This window comes from Nelumbo nucifera, chromosome 4 (assembly GCF_055504915.1).
Source record: "Nelumbo nucifera cultivar China Antique chromosome 4, China Antique-T2T, whole genome shotgun sequence".
Lineage (NCBI taxonomy): Eukaryota > Viridiplantae > Streptophyta > Magnoliopsida > Proteales > Nelumbonaceae > Nelumbo > Nelumbo nucifera.
Window position 1 is genome coordinate 12090300 of NC_142652.1, and position 17102 is coordinate 12107401.

At 38.5% G+C, this 17102-nt stretch overlaps 1 protein-coding gene across 2 annotated transcripts in view; it reads right to left on the reverse strand.

The window, feature by feature from the left end:
• Positions 1-17102, reverse strand: part of LOC104607891 (methyl-CpG-binding domain-containing protein 9-like) — a 45055-nt gene that overhangs the window by 12562 nt on the left and 15391 nt on the right. For both annotated transcript variants that reach the window (XM_010273645.3, XM_088903214.1), the window contains exons 4-5: positions 14416-15096; positions 2081-2386 (exon numbers count right to left, since the gene is read on the reverse strand). In XM_010273645.3, the coding sequence (XP_010271947.2) occupies positions 2081-2386; positions 14416-15096 (987 nt within the window). The remainder of the gene's footprint in view (positions 1-2080; positions 2387-14415; positions 15097-17102) is intronic.

Sequence of the window (17102 nt, forward strand, 5' to 3'; positions counted from 1 at the left end):
GAGCTGGATCTTTGCCATGTTTGGGTGCAGGTGGAATTTGGCTACAACTGTAGATCAGCTCTTTGACCCCTCCTTTGTGTGGCCCACAAAAATTGGTAAAACAATGTGGAGATGCATTAGAGCTGCTGCTCTGTGGACAATTTGGGAAGAAAGAAATGCAAGGATTTTCCAAGAGAATGAGAGAAATATTCAGAACGTAAAGGACTGCATTTTGACCAGGACAATCCATTGGCTTAGATCTTTGGAATCCTTTAAAATATACTCCTTTGATGACACATGGAGGAATTGGATAGTTGTGGCTAGGAGCAGTACAAAGAAGAGCAGGGTACCAGCAGTGTGGGTGCCCCCTTCTGAAGGCTGGACAAAGCTGAATTTTGATGGTACCAGCCAAGGTAATCCAGGCCCTTCAAGAATAGGAGGGGTGCTGAGAGATAAAGACACAATATCTTAGCTTTATTTTCCGGCTCTGTGGGTATAGGAGACTCTATTAGAGCTGAGCTTCTAGTGGCGGTACAAGGTATTCAGATTGCAGATCAGTTAGGAGTTCAGAATTTGCTTATTGAAGGAGATTCCAAAGTTGTTGTGGGTTGGTTAAAAAATCCAGATTCAGTTATTTGGTGCTACAGGGACATTATGAGAAAAGTTAAGTGGTTTTCAAGGAACATGATTGTTAATTCTCAGTGGGTGGGTAGAACAGTTAATGACATAGCGGATGGGTTAGCTAAAGCAAGGGGTATCAAGGGAACTTCTATTCTGGGCAGCTCTGTAATTTTTTTTCTGAGCCTAAAGTAATACTTTGTTGTTGTTGAGCAGAGGAACTAGCTCGTGTCTCTCCTCGGGCAGTCTGTTTTGTAACATCACTTTATTATCTTTGAATAAATTACCATTCATTTATCAAAAAAAAAAAACAAACATACAATGCAAAGTAAGCTCAATATGGTTTTAAAATAGGTCTTAAATATCCAAAATAAACCATATTCTACTAAGGGTATTAAAACAAAATCCCCTTGAAAAAATTAAACAAAACAAAGAAATAACGAAGTAGAGAAGTATGTCTTCATTGATTTGATTTGAAAGATTCACAAAACAAATTGTAGGATTCAAACAATAATTGTAATATTTTAGCAGAAAAGGATTCAGGCACAATATTTGAATAGATCCTTAAGAATTCACAACTCAAACTGTGAATCATATCATAAATCATAAGATCCTGAATCACATCTCCACAAAGCAGATTATTTTTTGTAATTTTGTGATTTAGTTGCCACCTATAACTCTAGTCTAAACTAAACCTACCTAAAATTTTTCATTGTAAACTTCCAACTCAAGATCTATTTTCCCTAATTTGAAACTTATCACAATTTTTGGATAAACATGCAGTTCTTGTTGTTAAGCCTTGAGAGCCTTCTTAACCTAACCTATCCTACCAATTAAAGGTGGTACAATCTGATTCTAGGTAAACTAACGTATGACACACTAGTTCAGAGACTCTATGTAATAGAACCATGCTGGATGAACTAATGTGTCATGCAGGGAGAGCCATGTTGACGGACCAAGCTGTTGAACATTGATAGCCCTCAAAGAAGATTGCCTCTAAATGCTCAAAATTTTCTAGTAAGGTACAAAACTTAGTGAAATATTAGAAGGTTATGCTATATTGTTTATCTTTTCCCAATCAAATTCACCCTCAAGGTATTTACCGTTTTAGAAACACCAGGGTGAACCTGGCAATTAAATTGTCTCTTTTACATGGCATGTTAAGAATTTTTTTCCTTTTTTAGTTTTTTGTTGTTGTTGTTGTTGTTGTTGAAGAAGAAGAAGAAGAATTGTTCCAATAAAACCAGAGTAGCCATAAATTGTAAGGAAAATGCATGCATGGGAAATTCCAGAATGTGTGGTTGTAAGGACAACTGGCAATCAAGGTTCAATGTATGACATGCAAAGCAAACGCACCAGAAATCAGCCAGAGAATATATCAACAAGTACCACACTAAATGAAATATACACTTCAGCATTTATTGGTATGAAATAGTTTTTGTAAATTGTACTGAAGAATATAAATTTCACCATAAGGAAGCACCTTGGTAGGTCCTGATGCATTGCCCTTGTAAACATCCTTACTGATTGAATGCTCCAAGATCTTCTTTGCCCATTCTGGTGGGTCTTTCTCCAAAGCATCATAAATACACTTTCTAATCCTGGTTCCAACATTTGTGGGTAACTTTCTGACAGGCTCAAGGAGCTTTGCCCACTCGGGGATATTACTGCCATTCAACATTACTGTTTCAGAAGATCCAATAGCATTGGAGCTTTTGTAGTCCATAGTCCAAATTTCATTATCACTCTTCACAGAACCGCAAATTAGTTTCGTAGCCTCTGCAAGCAGCTGAGAATCATACAAATTAGTAACTTCTATACAATCATGTTTGTTGATAAACCAGATAAGAGTTAATATCTACAATTCAGAGGTGTTCAACAAATTCAAGTTGTGATAATTGAGAATCAATATCAAGTACAAATTACAAAAACAGAAAAGTTTTATTTGAAGGTAACTTCATTCCAATGTTCTAATGGTTTAACCTTGTATTTGAGATTAAATAGGTAATTCGGTATAGTATAAGTTGTACCTATGATTTTCTTCTTTTGTTTTTATTTTTCAAAAGTAGTTCCTTTGTTTATGAAACCAAAATGAGAAGGATGATGTCTTCCGGTCCACTAATGGAGGACTGATGGTACCTCGTAGCTGAAGAACACACTTGATAAGAAGGTGCAGTGAAGTTCAGGAGAAATGGAGAGTTTTGTTCAGGCAACAAAATGGAGAAGAATACTTCAGTTAGAGAAGAAGAAGATCCTTATGGAGGAAATAACAAGCAGAGGGAAGAAGCTATTGAAAATTAGGGAAGACCGACGAGCAACTATCATAATGGAATCAGAAGTAGTGGACTGATTTAAAGGTTTCGTAGATGGTCTTCTATTTGCAGAAAGAATACAAGGGTGGGGAAATGAAACGACAAACAATGGGAAGAGATTCACAGTAGAAAATAGAAGGAATAGAAATGGAGGATTTATTTTACTAACAGAGTTCTTTGGCAAAGGGAGAAAACAGCTAGTATGCCTTCCAGAGGGACAAGCTAAACAGGGGTGGAAGATGGTCACAGGTGCACTTGATGATTTCAACCAGAATAAATGGGAGTTCTCGAAAACTGAAGAGCAAACTTTGAAAAAAGAACAAAAATCTGGGGAGGTAAGTGAGCCAAACTGGGAAAAAAAAAACCAGCAAAAGCAAACTAAAAAGATTACACCTATAACAGTACTTTCAACAGATACGAGTTCAAAAATATATGGGATGGAAGGAATGGGGACTGCTTTAAGAGGAAAGTTGTGAAAGTGAAAACAGAGGTTAAGGATTGGGAAGAAGTATTGCAAATCCTACTGGAGACGCTTCAGCCAAAGGAGAAAATCACCCTCATCCCATTTGAAAAGAATAAGACAATACTTGACATGGCCGAACTTCAGACTGTGAGCAGAGTCCTTGAAACCAAACTTGGCCAGATTGCAGTGGAAAATTGATCGCCCTCCTGTAACGAACTGAATATCTCGCAGAAGACCATAGTTAAGTTTACCCTTCAACCTCTGGCAGGAGCACATATTCCATAAGATAGCAGTGGCCTGTGGTGGGGTCTTGGAAGGTTTTTGCATGCAAAACCTTCATGCGGCAAAGATTAAAGTTGCAGGTGTAAGATTGGAAAAAATCCCAAGAAGTCTGGACATCTTCATGGATGACTGTTGGAGAAAGGTGTGGTTGGCGTCGGAAGTTGAAGCAAGGCTATGGAACAGTTCGGAGGTAGAAGAAGATGATGACGTGGACTGTTGGGGGCCATGTGGCGAGAGCTGGGTGGACCGTCTGAAAGGTCAAGTTGACCAGGCGTTTATGGAAACTGAAAAGTTGGGCAATAGATTAAAGGAGAACTCTTGGCCATTTAAGGGAGATTTTTTGAAAAAATGTGAATGGGATCCAACGGCCCAAAAGAAATCCTATGCTGAGGTGCTGCAATCGAAAAATAGGCCACCTCGCGCTCAATTTACAAAGACAAATGAAAAGTCGGGCCCGGGTCTACATAACCCGATCCAGAAGTTTAATTTGGGCCAGGATTTTCAAGTTGGGTCACGTGACCCTTTTAAAAGTCATGCGCAAAGGTCCCTTGCGCCGATGGGGGACGATGATTGTGGTCTATCATCGCCCCCAAGTGCGCTTATCCGCTCAACACGTCCCCAAACAGGAACGGTGATCAGAAACCCCCCCTCCCTCTTCCTCCGGCTGCGGGAAAGACTTCGGCGACTAGGTTGAAGCTGCAATGGAGGCCGGCGACTGAAGATAACTCCACGACACCTGAGAAGCCGAACCCTCGCTACAATAGGGTCTCGCAAGGAGACTCTGAAGATGACTCAGATTGAGAGACGTTAAGAGATGTGGAAGAAGACGATGGTGATCTGCTGTCAAGTATTGGTAGCATCAACTCGACAAAGACCTGCAAATTTTTAGACTCTGAAGCTTTCGGAACTGAACTGCTCTTCTCTGAAGATGCTGTTACGGAGATTCTGGAGATACAGGATTGGGGGTTGGTAACTTTACTACGGAAACTGGAAGGCCTACACGAGATTCATAGAGAGAGAGAAGAAAATAGATACAAATCAAGAACAAAGACAGGACGGCAGTTTCGTGGAGACGGGTATCCATTGCAAACCGACTTTGGAACCACTTGAGGAACAGCTCCCCCCAGCTGCGCAAATGGACACTGTACCTGAACCCAAACCATCAGGGTTTGTCTTTGGAGTAATCGGTGAAAACCAGATTCAAGATCAGGGAGTCTCTTCCCCCCTTCCTCTCAATCCAGTTCTTTCTTCGCCCCCAGTTTACCATCAAAACTCATTTGATTTGATCCTTGTAGTAACCTTCAGCCTTTGGATTTTGCAGTTCCAGCTCTTGAAACGTCACCGGTAGTGGATAATGACCCATGTGCAATAGAAAAAGGAGGGCGAGGTGGAAAAGACAATGAGGAGAAATTGTTTATTGTGATGGATTTGGAAAAGGACGATGGGGGAAATGAAGGTATTGCAGGTACCCAAGAGAAGGAAAAGGAAGACTGCCATTTAGATGAGGGAGAAGAAGGCTGTAGAGAGATACCCAAAGTAAAAGGAGAAGAACAAAAGGAAGCCAAAAGGAAGTTCGCCAAAGGAAAGGTCTATCTTAGAAAGGGGGTAGAAGATGATAAAAAAAGGAAGAGAATAATGAATGAGGTGGAAAGGCTAGCTTGTGGTGTGTCCTATGAGAAGACTGTAAATAGGAAAAGGGAGAAGAAAAGAGGAGAATAGGATTTGGGATTGAGTTAGGGTTGGGGAAAAAAGAGTGGAACGAAAGTGCTTTGCTGGAATGCAAGAGGTTTAATAAGTGCAAAGAAAAGGAGAATCATCAAGAATGTGATATGAAAGGAGAGACTGGTTATAGTCATGTTACAGGAGATAAAGCTTTCAGACTTGGATAGAAGATGGATAAGAAGTATCTGGAGTTGCAGGGGTCTAAGTTGGTCTTTTGCCCCGTTGTGGGGTGCCTCGGGTGGAATCCTTACAATGTGGAAGAATGAGGAAGTTGACTATCAGGAGGAACTAATAGGACAATATTCAGTATCAATAAAAGCCAAGAGGATGAGTGATGGAAGGGAGTGGGTGTTGACTTAATGTGTATGGGCCAAATTCATATAGAGAGAGGAACTCATTCTGGGAAGAGCTAGCTGTAATCAGAGGCATATGGGAGGGTCCGTGGTGTTTGGGTGGGGATTTCAATGTAATAAGATATACAAATGAGACAAACAACCCCAACCAACCCTTAACATCTAGCATGAAACACTTCAATTCCCTGATTGAGTCCCTAGAACTAAAAGAGCCTACCTAGAGTGACTTTTGATCATTGTCCTTTAAGCCTTTACCAAGAAAATCTTATTGGTGGCCCCACACCTTTTAGATTTGAAAACAGATCCTGGCTTTCGTGCTTTGGTGGTCGTCCGAGATCCTTTTGATGACCTATGTTGTGTTGAAGGGATATCTATATGATCCGATCGATTGCGTAAGGCCCGCGGTAGCAACGGAACCAGGGAAAGTATACAGAAAAGACAGTTATTTTCTATTATATTAGTATTAGTTAGTGATCCCGGCTCGGTGAGTCCTTTCTTCCGTGATGAACTGTTATAGTTGATGGTTGTTTCTCAATTCCATCTCTATTGCAGAACCGGACATGAGAGTTTCTTTTTCGAAATTAAAAATTTTGATTTTTCAATTTTCTATTATTATTTATTCAATTTTAAAATTCACTTAATTCACAAATTATTCCAATGGTTCTAGCTATATAGATAATAGATAGGTATCTATTGGTGTTGATATCGGTTGACACGAGTAAAACTTTTTGCAAAGGGTAAAAGAATGGTGGTCAGAAGATGGGATTAGGGCTATAAATAAAGTGGTGAGATTCTCTAAGAAACTGAAAAGATTGAAGGAAAAGGTCAAGGAGTGGAATGAAGAGGAATTTGGAAAACTTGAGGTCATAAGAATTAGCCAGGAAAATAGAGAAAGTGGACCAAAAGGAGGCCCGGAAAGAGTGTGGGGTGGATGATAGAATAGAAAGATGGAACTTAAAAGTGCAATTGGAAGAGATTCTAAGAAAAGAAGAGATTTCTTGGAGGCAAAAATCTAAATGTAAATGGCTTCTAGAAGGGGATGGAAATACCAGTTTTTTCCACTCTTTAGCAAACGGGAGAAGACGGAAAAACCAAATTTCCAGTGTAGAGGTGGATGGAAGAGTAATAACTGCAAAAGAGTAAATTGAAAGATGCTTTGTGAATCGCTTTAAGTCAATCCTAGCATCCTCTAATGAAAACATGGCAGAATTGGGAGATTTATAGTGGGACAGAGTGCCAGAATCCGAAGTTAACCTCCTAGAAAGAGCCTTCACTATTGAGGAGATACATGAAGCAATATTCTCATGGATAGATCTAAAGCACCGGGGCCGGATGGATTTTCAATGGCTTTCTATCAAGATTGTTGGGAAATTTTGAAAGAAGAATTAATAGATGTATTTGTGGAGTTCTATCAAGAAGGGAAATTATCGCCTGGAGCAAATGCAACTTTTATTGCTTTAGTGCCAAAAAAGGAGGCCAAAACCCCTAAGGATTACAGACTGATAAGTCTCGTGGGTAGCTTACAAAAAATCATTGCTAAAGTCCTGGCTAGTAGGTTGAAGACTGTACTACCCCATATTATCTCTCAGAACCAAGGAGCTTTTGTAGAGGGGAGACAAATTGTGGATCAAATTTTAGCGGCAAATGAGTGTGTGGCAGCTAAGAGAAAACAAGGTGGCAAAGGTTTGATTTGTAAATTGGACCTTGAAAAAGCTTATGATATGGTGGATTGGTCCTTCCTGTTAAATTTAATGGAAAAGATGGGGCTAGGTGAAAGATGGAGGATGTGGATTAAAGAATGTATTAGCTTAGCACATTTTTCTATTCTGATGAATGGGGCAGTAAAGGATTTCTTCCAGGCTAAAAGAGGATTAAGACAAGGTGACCCCTTATCTCCATTCTCATTCACCTTTGCGGCTGAGGTTTTGAGTAGACAAATCACCAAGGCTGATCAAGAAAACCAGTTTAAAGGTTAGAGGATGGGTAGATCAGAAGTGGTGGTGTCTCATTTGCAATTTGCTGATGACATAATTATTTTCTGTGAAAGTCGTGATGAAGCCAGTTTAAGGAATCTGAAAAGATTGGTGGATGAATTTTAGCAGGCCTCCAAATTGAAAGTCAATTGGGGAAAAAGCTATGTAGTTGGAATCAACATTGAAGGGGGGGGGGACATCCAAGCCATGGCAAATCTGCTAGGTTGTGAAGTGAAAAATTGGCCTCTGGAATACTTAAGAATGCCCTTGGGTGGGAATCTGAAAGTTGAAAGCTTTTGGAAACCGGTGGTAGAGAGGTTCATGAAGAAGTTGGCAATGTGGAAGATAAATTATATTTCCTTGGGGGGAAGAATCACCTTGATAAAATCAACCCTTGCAAGCCTTCCCACTTATTTACTTTCCACCTTTAAGATCCCGGTGAAAATAGCTAGGAAATTGGAGAAGATTATTAGGGACTTTTTGTGGGAACTAGGTGAAGAAAAGAAATATCATTTAGTGAAATGGGAGCAAGTTTGTTACCTTAAGGACGAGGGTGGATTAGGTATAGGGAACCTAATAAAGAGAAACAAGGCCCTACTAGGGAAATGGTTGTGGAGATTCCCTTGTGAAGAAGAAAGGTTGTGGCACAGGGTCATTAAAAGCTTACATGGTGAAGCAGATAACGGCTGGGATGCAAAATTAGCCCCCATTGCAACTCCATCCTCTCCCTGGAAGGCAATCTTTATATCCAACTTTTCTTCAATTTATCAAGTTTGATGTTGGTTGTGGCAACAAAGTTTTATTCTGGGAAGACCTTTGGGTTGGGGATGTACCTCTTATGTTCAATTTCCTAGACCTCTACTCTTTATCAAACTATAAAAACAAACTTGTTGCTAGGTTTGGTGTGCTTTCAGAATCAAGGATCTCTTGGGATTTTGGTTTTAGAAGAGGGTTGAGGGAAAATGGGTGTGAGTCTCTAGTGTTGTTGATTTCAACACTTGAGAGGGTCTACTTGGACCAATCTATAGTTGATTGTAGAGTGTGGTCCCCAACTTCTAATGGTTTATTTTCCTGTGCATCTTTCTTTGGTTTGCTCATTCATATTAATCCTATGGGGGGGAACTTCCTAGTGAGAGAAACTTGGACTAAACTGATCCCTCCAAAAGTACAAGCTTTCTGTTGGGAAGTGTTCCTAGGGAAGGTAAACACTTGTGATGTGCTATAGAAAAAGAGGCCAAACAATTGCCTCTCTCCTCATGTGTGTGTCCTTCGTTTGGGATGCGGTGAAACTCTAACCCACTTACTATTATCCTGCTCTTTTGCTTCTGGTATTTGGAATGTTGCTTGTTCTCTCTTTGGATGCAGATGGGCTCCCCCACAGGATGTGGTAAGTCTATTCAGCCCCTCTTTCCTGTGTCAACAAAAGAAAAGGGGAAAATGCATATGGAAGGCAATGAGAGCAGCTACAGTATGGACTATATGGGAGGAAAGAAACCTAAGAATCTTTTCAGGAAAAAAACAATGGAGGAAGTTATTGAAGCCATAAAAATCAGAACTGCACATTGGGTGAAGACCATGGAGATATTCAGAAACTACACCACGAATGAGATACTAAGAAATTGGGCTGAAATAGCACAAACAAATGTACCCAAAGTTCTTGTAAGCATGGAATGGAAGCCACCAGCACGGAACAAACTAAAACTGAATTTTGATGGGAGTTCTCTTGGCAACCCTGGATGGGCAAGCATTGGGGGTGTGTTTAGAAATTATCTGGGTGTGGTGGTGGCACTCTACTCTGGACCAATAGGTTATGGTGACTCAATACAGGCTGAATCTCTAGCCCTACTTCAAGGCCTAAAGATGGCTGAGCAGATAGGAACAACAGACTTAGAAATTGAAGGAGACTCTATTGGTCATTTCTTGGGCCAAAGACATCACATCAGCACCTTGGAAGCTCAAGTTTATTTTCAGAGAAATTGACACACTTGCAAGGAAATTCAACTCTCAGTTTGGTTGGGTTAAAAGGGATGCAAATGGGATGGCGGATACCCTAGCAAAACAAGGGGCAAATAGATCTTCATTGTATTGGGCAGAATTATTACTGATTGCTGGAGATTGCAATTTATTCCTATGCAATCTTTAGCTATTGTATCTTAATCTCTCTGTTATTAATGAAAGATTTTTACTGATCAAAAAAAGGTAACTTCATTCCACACAAGGAAAATGAAAGATTCTGAAATGGAAAAGACACAAAAGATATGGATATGGAGTATCTAAGAGATCCTTTTTTTTCTGAAAAAGTAAGTGTGTTGCTATTACTTCACAAAAATTACATCAAGCTCCCCAGCAAGCAAACTACGGCGGGGGGATGACAAAGCTTTACAAAAAGGATTTATCTATACAAGTAATTAAAAAAATTAAAAACTTCGACCATGTACTCCCCTTTTTTAGAGAAAAATTGTACTCCTCTAAAAATTGTGTGAATCCTTACCCAGTAGATCACAGCACTTTTCAAAAATTCTCCCACTTCATTCCTTCCACGACACCCAAATTACCATCAATGGCACAGTACTCAAACTTGGCCAACCCTTTATGGAGTCCAGAAATGATTCCAGGAAGCACCAACTCATCCCAAGATTTCCAAGAACAGCCACACCTGCCTACTGTAACCACAATGGATGAAAAGATGATTGCTCATCTTGTCCTCCCTTCCACAAAGTGGAAAACTAGCGCCCTGGATTATCTGCTCACCAGCTTGCCTCTAGTTGGGCATTTGTGCAGAACTGCTGTCCAGGCCAAGAAAGATATCTTAGATGGAGCACCAAATCCTTTGATCTGTCTGCTCACCATTCAGCTGCACAGCTTCCAACCTCTCCATCAGCTCTACCATTTAACCCATCTCCCAATCGTTCAATCTCAGTCCCAAGTCCAGCACCCAACTTCATCCCCGCTAAGAAGGCATCACCAGCTCCGCCACCTCATCCATCTAACAGATCCTCTTTTATTGGTAACTGATCAGACAATGTATTCATAAAGAATGATTAAATGAGAAAGCACAAAAGAATGAGGCCACAGCCCTCCCCAAATGGATCACAAATAGAGAGGTAGCCCCACTACTCTTCCCAAATAAAATCATATCCAAGTAAAACCAAAATCAGGTAAACTAGCCCTAGAGGCTAATTTCCTCGATACTATTTACACCCTCTATTGCAAGAGATTCAGCAAGAGAATTTTCTGAACTGAAGACCCGGCCACAACAGGCATACTAAATTTTAGCTCTTCAACTCCAAATCTTATTAGAAAGCTCAAAGAAGAAAGAAAAATATGGTGGCAAATAGGAACAATAGCTTGAACAGCATGAACTAGAAAGAATAAAAGAGATAACATCATAAATATGAATAGAAATGCTTTATAGATGCAACAGCGGAAAAGGCATCGGGATATCCTAGATGCTCATAAAATTCCATATACATCATTTTCTTCTCATCAGCAACACAAAAGATGAAAAACAGACAGGATGAGTGGAGGAAATAAAGAAGAATATGAGGTTAACCCAGTGAAATCAAGATCAGTCATCCATAGATTTTCTAGTTGAATTCAAGTAGGATTTAACTATTATTCCACATTTAGTATAACATTTGTTTTATGGTAACTCTAAACTGCCCTCAAGAAGTTTCTAGAATTCAAGTTATTCTATGTTTTAAAAGCGCAAGAGGCGTTTTGTGCCTAAGGCACAAGGTGAGGCAAACTTTTTTAAAAAAATAAAATGCAAAAGATGTTCAAATAATTTGCAAAAGAAAATCAAAAAATGTTAAAATATTATTAATTAAGAATCCATATTTAAATTTTAAACTAAATGTTTTTAAAAATCTATTAGCTCAAATTAAAATGCACAAACATAATATATAAGACATATTCAAAGTGAAATGTAAAAATAAATTGAACATAACATCTAAAGCATATTTAAGCACTAAACAATTCAAGCATGTGAAACTTTCAATCTCTTCATTTCTTTCCCAATCACATTACTCTAATTCTACAAGCTGCTTTGTACCAAGTCCCTTGAGGCAAGCCCAAAAAGTCCATGCTAAGGTCTTAAATTCTTGTTACATACTTAAAAGAATTAGATTTATGACTTAGCTATGGTTCCTTATCTTTTAAAAATTGTCTTTTATTAGGAAGAATGAATGAACAACAGTAGCAAATAGGGGGTCTCGGAGCACTGGGCAAATTATCAGACATCACTCTAACAAGAGCTGTTTGCTATATGCCCCTGAAGTATTCTTCCCAATCTGCTGTGAATAGGATCAGACATCACTCCAACTTCGAGCACACTGAACTAGCCTTCATATTAGCAACATTACTGGATCTCTTACAAGGTTGGAGCTTGGCTGAACTAAATAGAAAGGGAAGAAAAATATCAGAGATCAAATCAGATATGATCACTTGGAAGATTTGGAAGGAAAGAAATGCTTGGACTTGGAGGGGTGAAATTAAATTTTGATGGCAATGCTTAAGGGAATCCAGGTGAGGCAGGAATTGGAGGTGTGATAAGGGAGATGGATGGAAACATCCGTTGGGTTTTGGTGGTCCCATAGGAACGGGTAGACTCTACAAAGGCTGAGGTGATGACAGCTCTCACTAGGATTAGGATTGCCAGAGACTTGGGTCTCTCGAACCTAACTATTGAAAGTGATTCAACAAACACAATTAAGTGGCTGGGAGGAAGGGCTAAAGGTCCCTGGAGACTGACTCATAATCTGTCTGAAGAAAGAAAAATTCTTGTTAACTTGAATGCAAGTCTGGTTTGGATCCCTACAGAACTGAATGTGTTTGCTGATGGTTTAGCTAAACCCGGGATCCACAGGGAGTCTCTGTTTAGTAACAGAAACCTTCCTTTGTAGTTTTTGCGTGCTTCTATTCTCCATTGTACATTTTCTTATGTACTCTTCTTTTTTATTGAAATCTTCATTACCTTTTATCAGGTTAAAAAAAAAAAGAAATGCTTGGACTTTTTTATCAAATGTAGCCCTCTGAGGAGGAGGTGGAGAATTGAGTCTTTAATTTTTACCACTATTTATTCTTGGCTGTCAATTGATTGAAATCTTCGTTACCTTTTCTCAGAAAAAAAAAAAGGAAAAGAAATGCTTGGACTTTTTTATCAAATGTTGCCCTCTGAGGAGGAGGTGGAGAATTGAGTCTTTAATCTTTACCACTATTTAATGTTGGCTGTCAATTGTTAAAGAGTTCAAGGGAGTGTTCTTCTCCAGTTTTCTGACTAGAGTATCATTTTCAGTGATGACTTCATACTGATATACAGTCTCAAGGTACAGAATCTTGTGTATAAGGAGCTATACTTTGTGATACCACGATTTTCTTTCAAAATGAAACATCTCCCTACATTTATCATATGTGTGTGTGCATAAATGCATGTACATATGTACTAGACTAAATGAAAATTTGCATTCACTAATGGATGCCTTTGAGAAAGTTGCTTAAGTCTCTCAGGCTTGATGCTTTTTTTCTCTTTTTTCTTTTTTTTTTTGAGAGAGAGAGAGAAGATAAAATGTATTGTACTAGTATCCAAAAAAACAGAGAAGAGGGTGGCTCAGCATCTGTACAGTTGATATCTTCTCAGATTTACTTACAAAAAAGGAAGCAGAAGTCTCAAAAAAAAAATCCTGGGGCCTAGAATAGATGCATAAGAGGAGATCTGAAAACTGCTGTGGATCAAGGTTCCAGAGGAGATCTTTGCTATAGTGTCCCTAAATTTTTGGGGGGGCTGAACTGATTTTCTTGGCCCAATTATAACTAGTTGTGAGTCTCCTTCAATTTCCAATTCCCTAATTTCAAGTTGCACTGTGATTCTCAATCCTTGTAACAGAGCCAATATTTCAGCCTAAACCGAGTCTCCAATGCCAATTGGTCCAGAATACAAGGCCACCTCTCCTTGGTTGTTTCTCAATCCCTAAAATTTCATCAAGCTGAATGGCAAATGTTATAAAAAATTCTTCTGTTTCTCCCCATCCAAACCACCCAAAAATCAGCCCCATGAGTTAGTTGCCAGAGCACCTTTCCTTTAGCCTGCCAACCTGCCAGCTTTGAAGAGTCTCCAAAATTGATGTGGGGAATACCCAACCAATGTTGACACACTAAGAATGCTTATCAAAACCTTGTAGCTTGTGGGATAGTGCACAAAAATTGTGATCAGTTGCCTCCAGATTACTGTTACAGAAAATACAGCTTGTAGAAGGGAGGGCTATGCCTCGGCTGGAAAGCTTGTCTCTGGTAAGGCACTTACCCAAGGCAGCTGCTCAGGTTAAGGAGACATGGTGCAACCAAACCAGATTAGGAAAGCCTCATGCTCAATGTAATTTTGAAATCGCCTCCCTTACTTTCCTCACAAAATCTCACTACATTAAAGTTTCTACAAGGATTCTTTTCCCTGTAAAAATAACACTTTTCCTTGTGAAGTTCTACAAGGATATTTATTGTTTTTTACATTTAAACATATGGCTTCAAGAACAATGTACAATTCCATATAGATATATCTGGCTTCAAGCTGACAGTTAAACATATGCCGGAGTCATAAAAAAATAAAAATAAGCAAGGCAATGAAGAATATAAACAGTACAAGTTTTCCATAAGAAACTTAGAAAAAATTTTGCAATTAATACAGTGAAATAGAGAAGAAAATTGTGATACAATCTCACCAATGCATCTGCTTCCATTCCCGCCACTCCAGTAAGTGAACCACAAAGCACTCCACCATCACCATGCAAGCAGCGAAAAACCTTTCCCCCTTCACGGATGCTAATCTCTGCAGAATCAAGGTTACCATCCATGGACAAGACAACTAAAATATATCTACGAGCTAATTCTGGCCAAGTTAGTTCATTAATTGGAAGCATATCAATCTTAGTTTTTTTCACCAGAACTGAGCTATCGGTATCTTTCTTTCTTCCCCGCCTTGGTTTTGATTCTCCAGCATCAAAACTTGGATCTATAAGTGCTGCAACTCTGGACTGTAGCCCACCAACTAGCACTTTCAGCAGAGCACTATGAGCCTTTGTCAAAGCAACACCTGTACATCTATTATAAGTTCGAGATGCCAGCCTAGCTTGGGCTGCTTCCTTCATTGATTCAGTTTCCATTTTAATGAATGCATGTGCATTTTCCCCAGGAACCATGCAATCAGGTTTAGTACTTGGGGATAAGGTATTTCCACTTGTATGTAAACTTAGATCTCTAGTTTCCTGAGTTTCCTTTTCTAACTTTTCAAGAAAATTTGAGTTGTCGAACCATGGATTTATAAGTTCTTCCTCAAGTTCATGGAATGACAATGGTTCCCTTAGACCCAGAATATCATAGAATCGCCACAGTAACTCATATACCTGAACAAATAGAAACAGAAAAATATAAGTAGCAATTACATAAGTAACACACATACCTAAGTTGACTTAAACCTTTTTCCACTACTTACATTTGTGTCCTAATTACTCTATATATACAATTCCCCGAAGTATACACATTCCCTAACTAGATTTTACAATGAATATTAGGTATGCCCCTGAATTTGCTCCACTTTCTTCTAAACTTTCCCAAATCTCATCTAAAACAGCATGATTTCTCCAAGGCAGTGTCTTTTTAAACAAAATCTCCTTAAATAAAAGGGGGAAAATGAGATCTCTGCAAACATGAATACATGGTGGGAAGGGTGTGGTGATTGATACAAAAATGAAAAAAATGAGTCAAGTGTTGTCAACAATCAGAGTGTATTCAGTTATAATGCAGTCTTCAATAAGTATCATGATTATATCATGGATATTCATTACCCACTTTGGTAAGTTATTATTTGCATTTTGCAAAAATCCTTTCAATCTTATTTTTATTATTGAATTTATCCACAATGTAATGAAATAAATAGCAGTGTTTATCGGTGGTTAGAGATTAACAAATTTGGACACTCTGTTAATAGATTTGTTGGAGCAATTATAGGAATTTCAACCTACATTAATAAATATATTAGATTAAAAAATTATCATTTCCTGTATCTTTTTACTAATTATGGATTTGAATGTAATGAGTCAGAAACAAGAATAATAAAGATTAGTACAAAAGATACAGAAACTGAGTAATACAATGACCTCCCAAAAAGTGAAAACATTGTCAGACACATTGCTACCCCCTCAAGTTGTAACTGCAGGCCCCAGTCTAAGAGCACAATTTGTAATTTCATGGGTATGTTTCTCAGTAAGTGTCTGCTAACTCCTTTTCTTGATAGAACATCAGAAACATCATTTGCTTAACTAAGGACCCAGCTGAAAGAAGCTATTGCCTCCAAAACTGGTTCTCAGCAGTTTGCAGAATTATTCCTCATCCAGCCCACAGTTTGTGTGCCACCTTCCACCACTAAGTTTTCATCACAAGGATCTCTCCAGCTTTAGTCCTCTTTCCTTTTTATTGTAAAAACGCCATTTATAGCGCATTAATTTTTTGATAAATAGTAAAAATGATTGCATTAATGCGAGAAGCCCTCAAACATGTACTACAAGTATACTTGTATATATACACAAAATATAAACATTCAGCTCCTGTACATAGAAATCAAAATATAAGATATGACCAATGATCAGTAAAATGACTAGCTCGGAATTCCCTCAAAAAACCTTGAAAGACCAACCCTTCTTTTCAGAGTATATTCCATCTTGCTAATGACCACTTCCAATGGAACATATTTGGCCTCAAAAAATCTACAATTCTGCACCTTCCACACTATCTAGCATATAGAAAAGGGAATACACTTCCAATAAGAACTTTCCTTTGGTTGAAAATAGACCCATTCTCCAAGAAGATAACAGCTCAGTTAATGAGTGGTGAAAGACCCATTGGACCTGAAATACCCTAAAAAAGTAGCACCAGATCTGGTAGGTAAAGGGGTGGTGAAGTAACAAGTGGTGAATGAACTCCAAAGCCAAACTACATAGACAACACATAGCACCCACGTCCATACCTCGCCTTAGTCCATTAATTAATGAGTTTGTTCTTCATTTCATTCTTAAACATAAGTAGAAACTACTAAAATATTAAAGAATAGAAGCCCAACTGTTGAAAGCTTATTAAGTATTTTAGTCGATTAGCTAATGCTTAAACCAAACATAAACAATAAATAAATAGCTAAAAAAAGCATGTAACAACTAATGACTTAAAAAAATCAATATTATTCTTATAATGATAACTACAGGATGACAAAGTCAGTAATGAGTAAAAGACAATATTAATTGCTAAATTGTCAAAATGTAACTTGGATTTCATATTAATTAATTATAATGTGAACATAATTAAAAATGGAAACTAATGATATAACTAGATTATAGCAATTAACTAAATTATACGATAA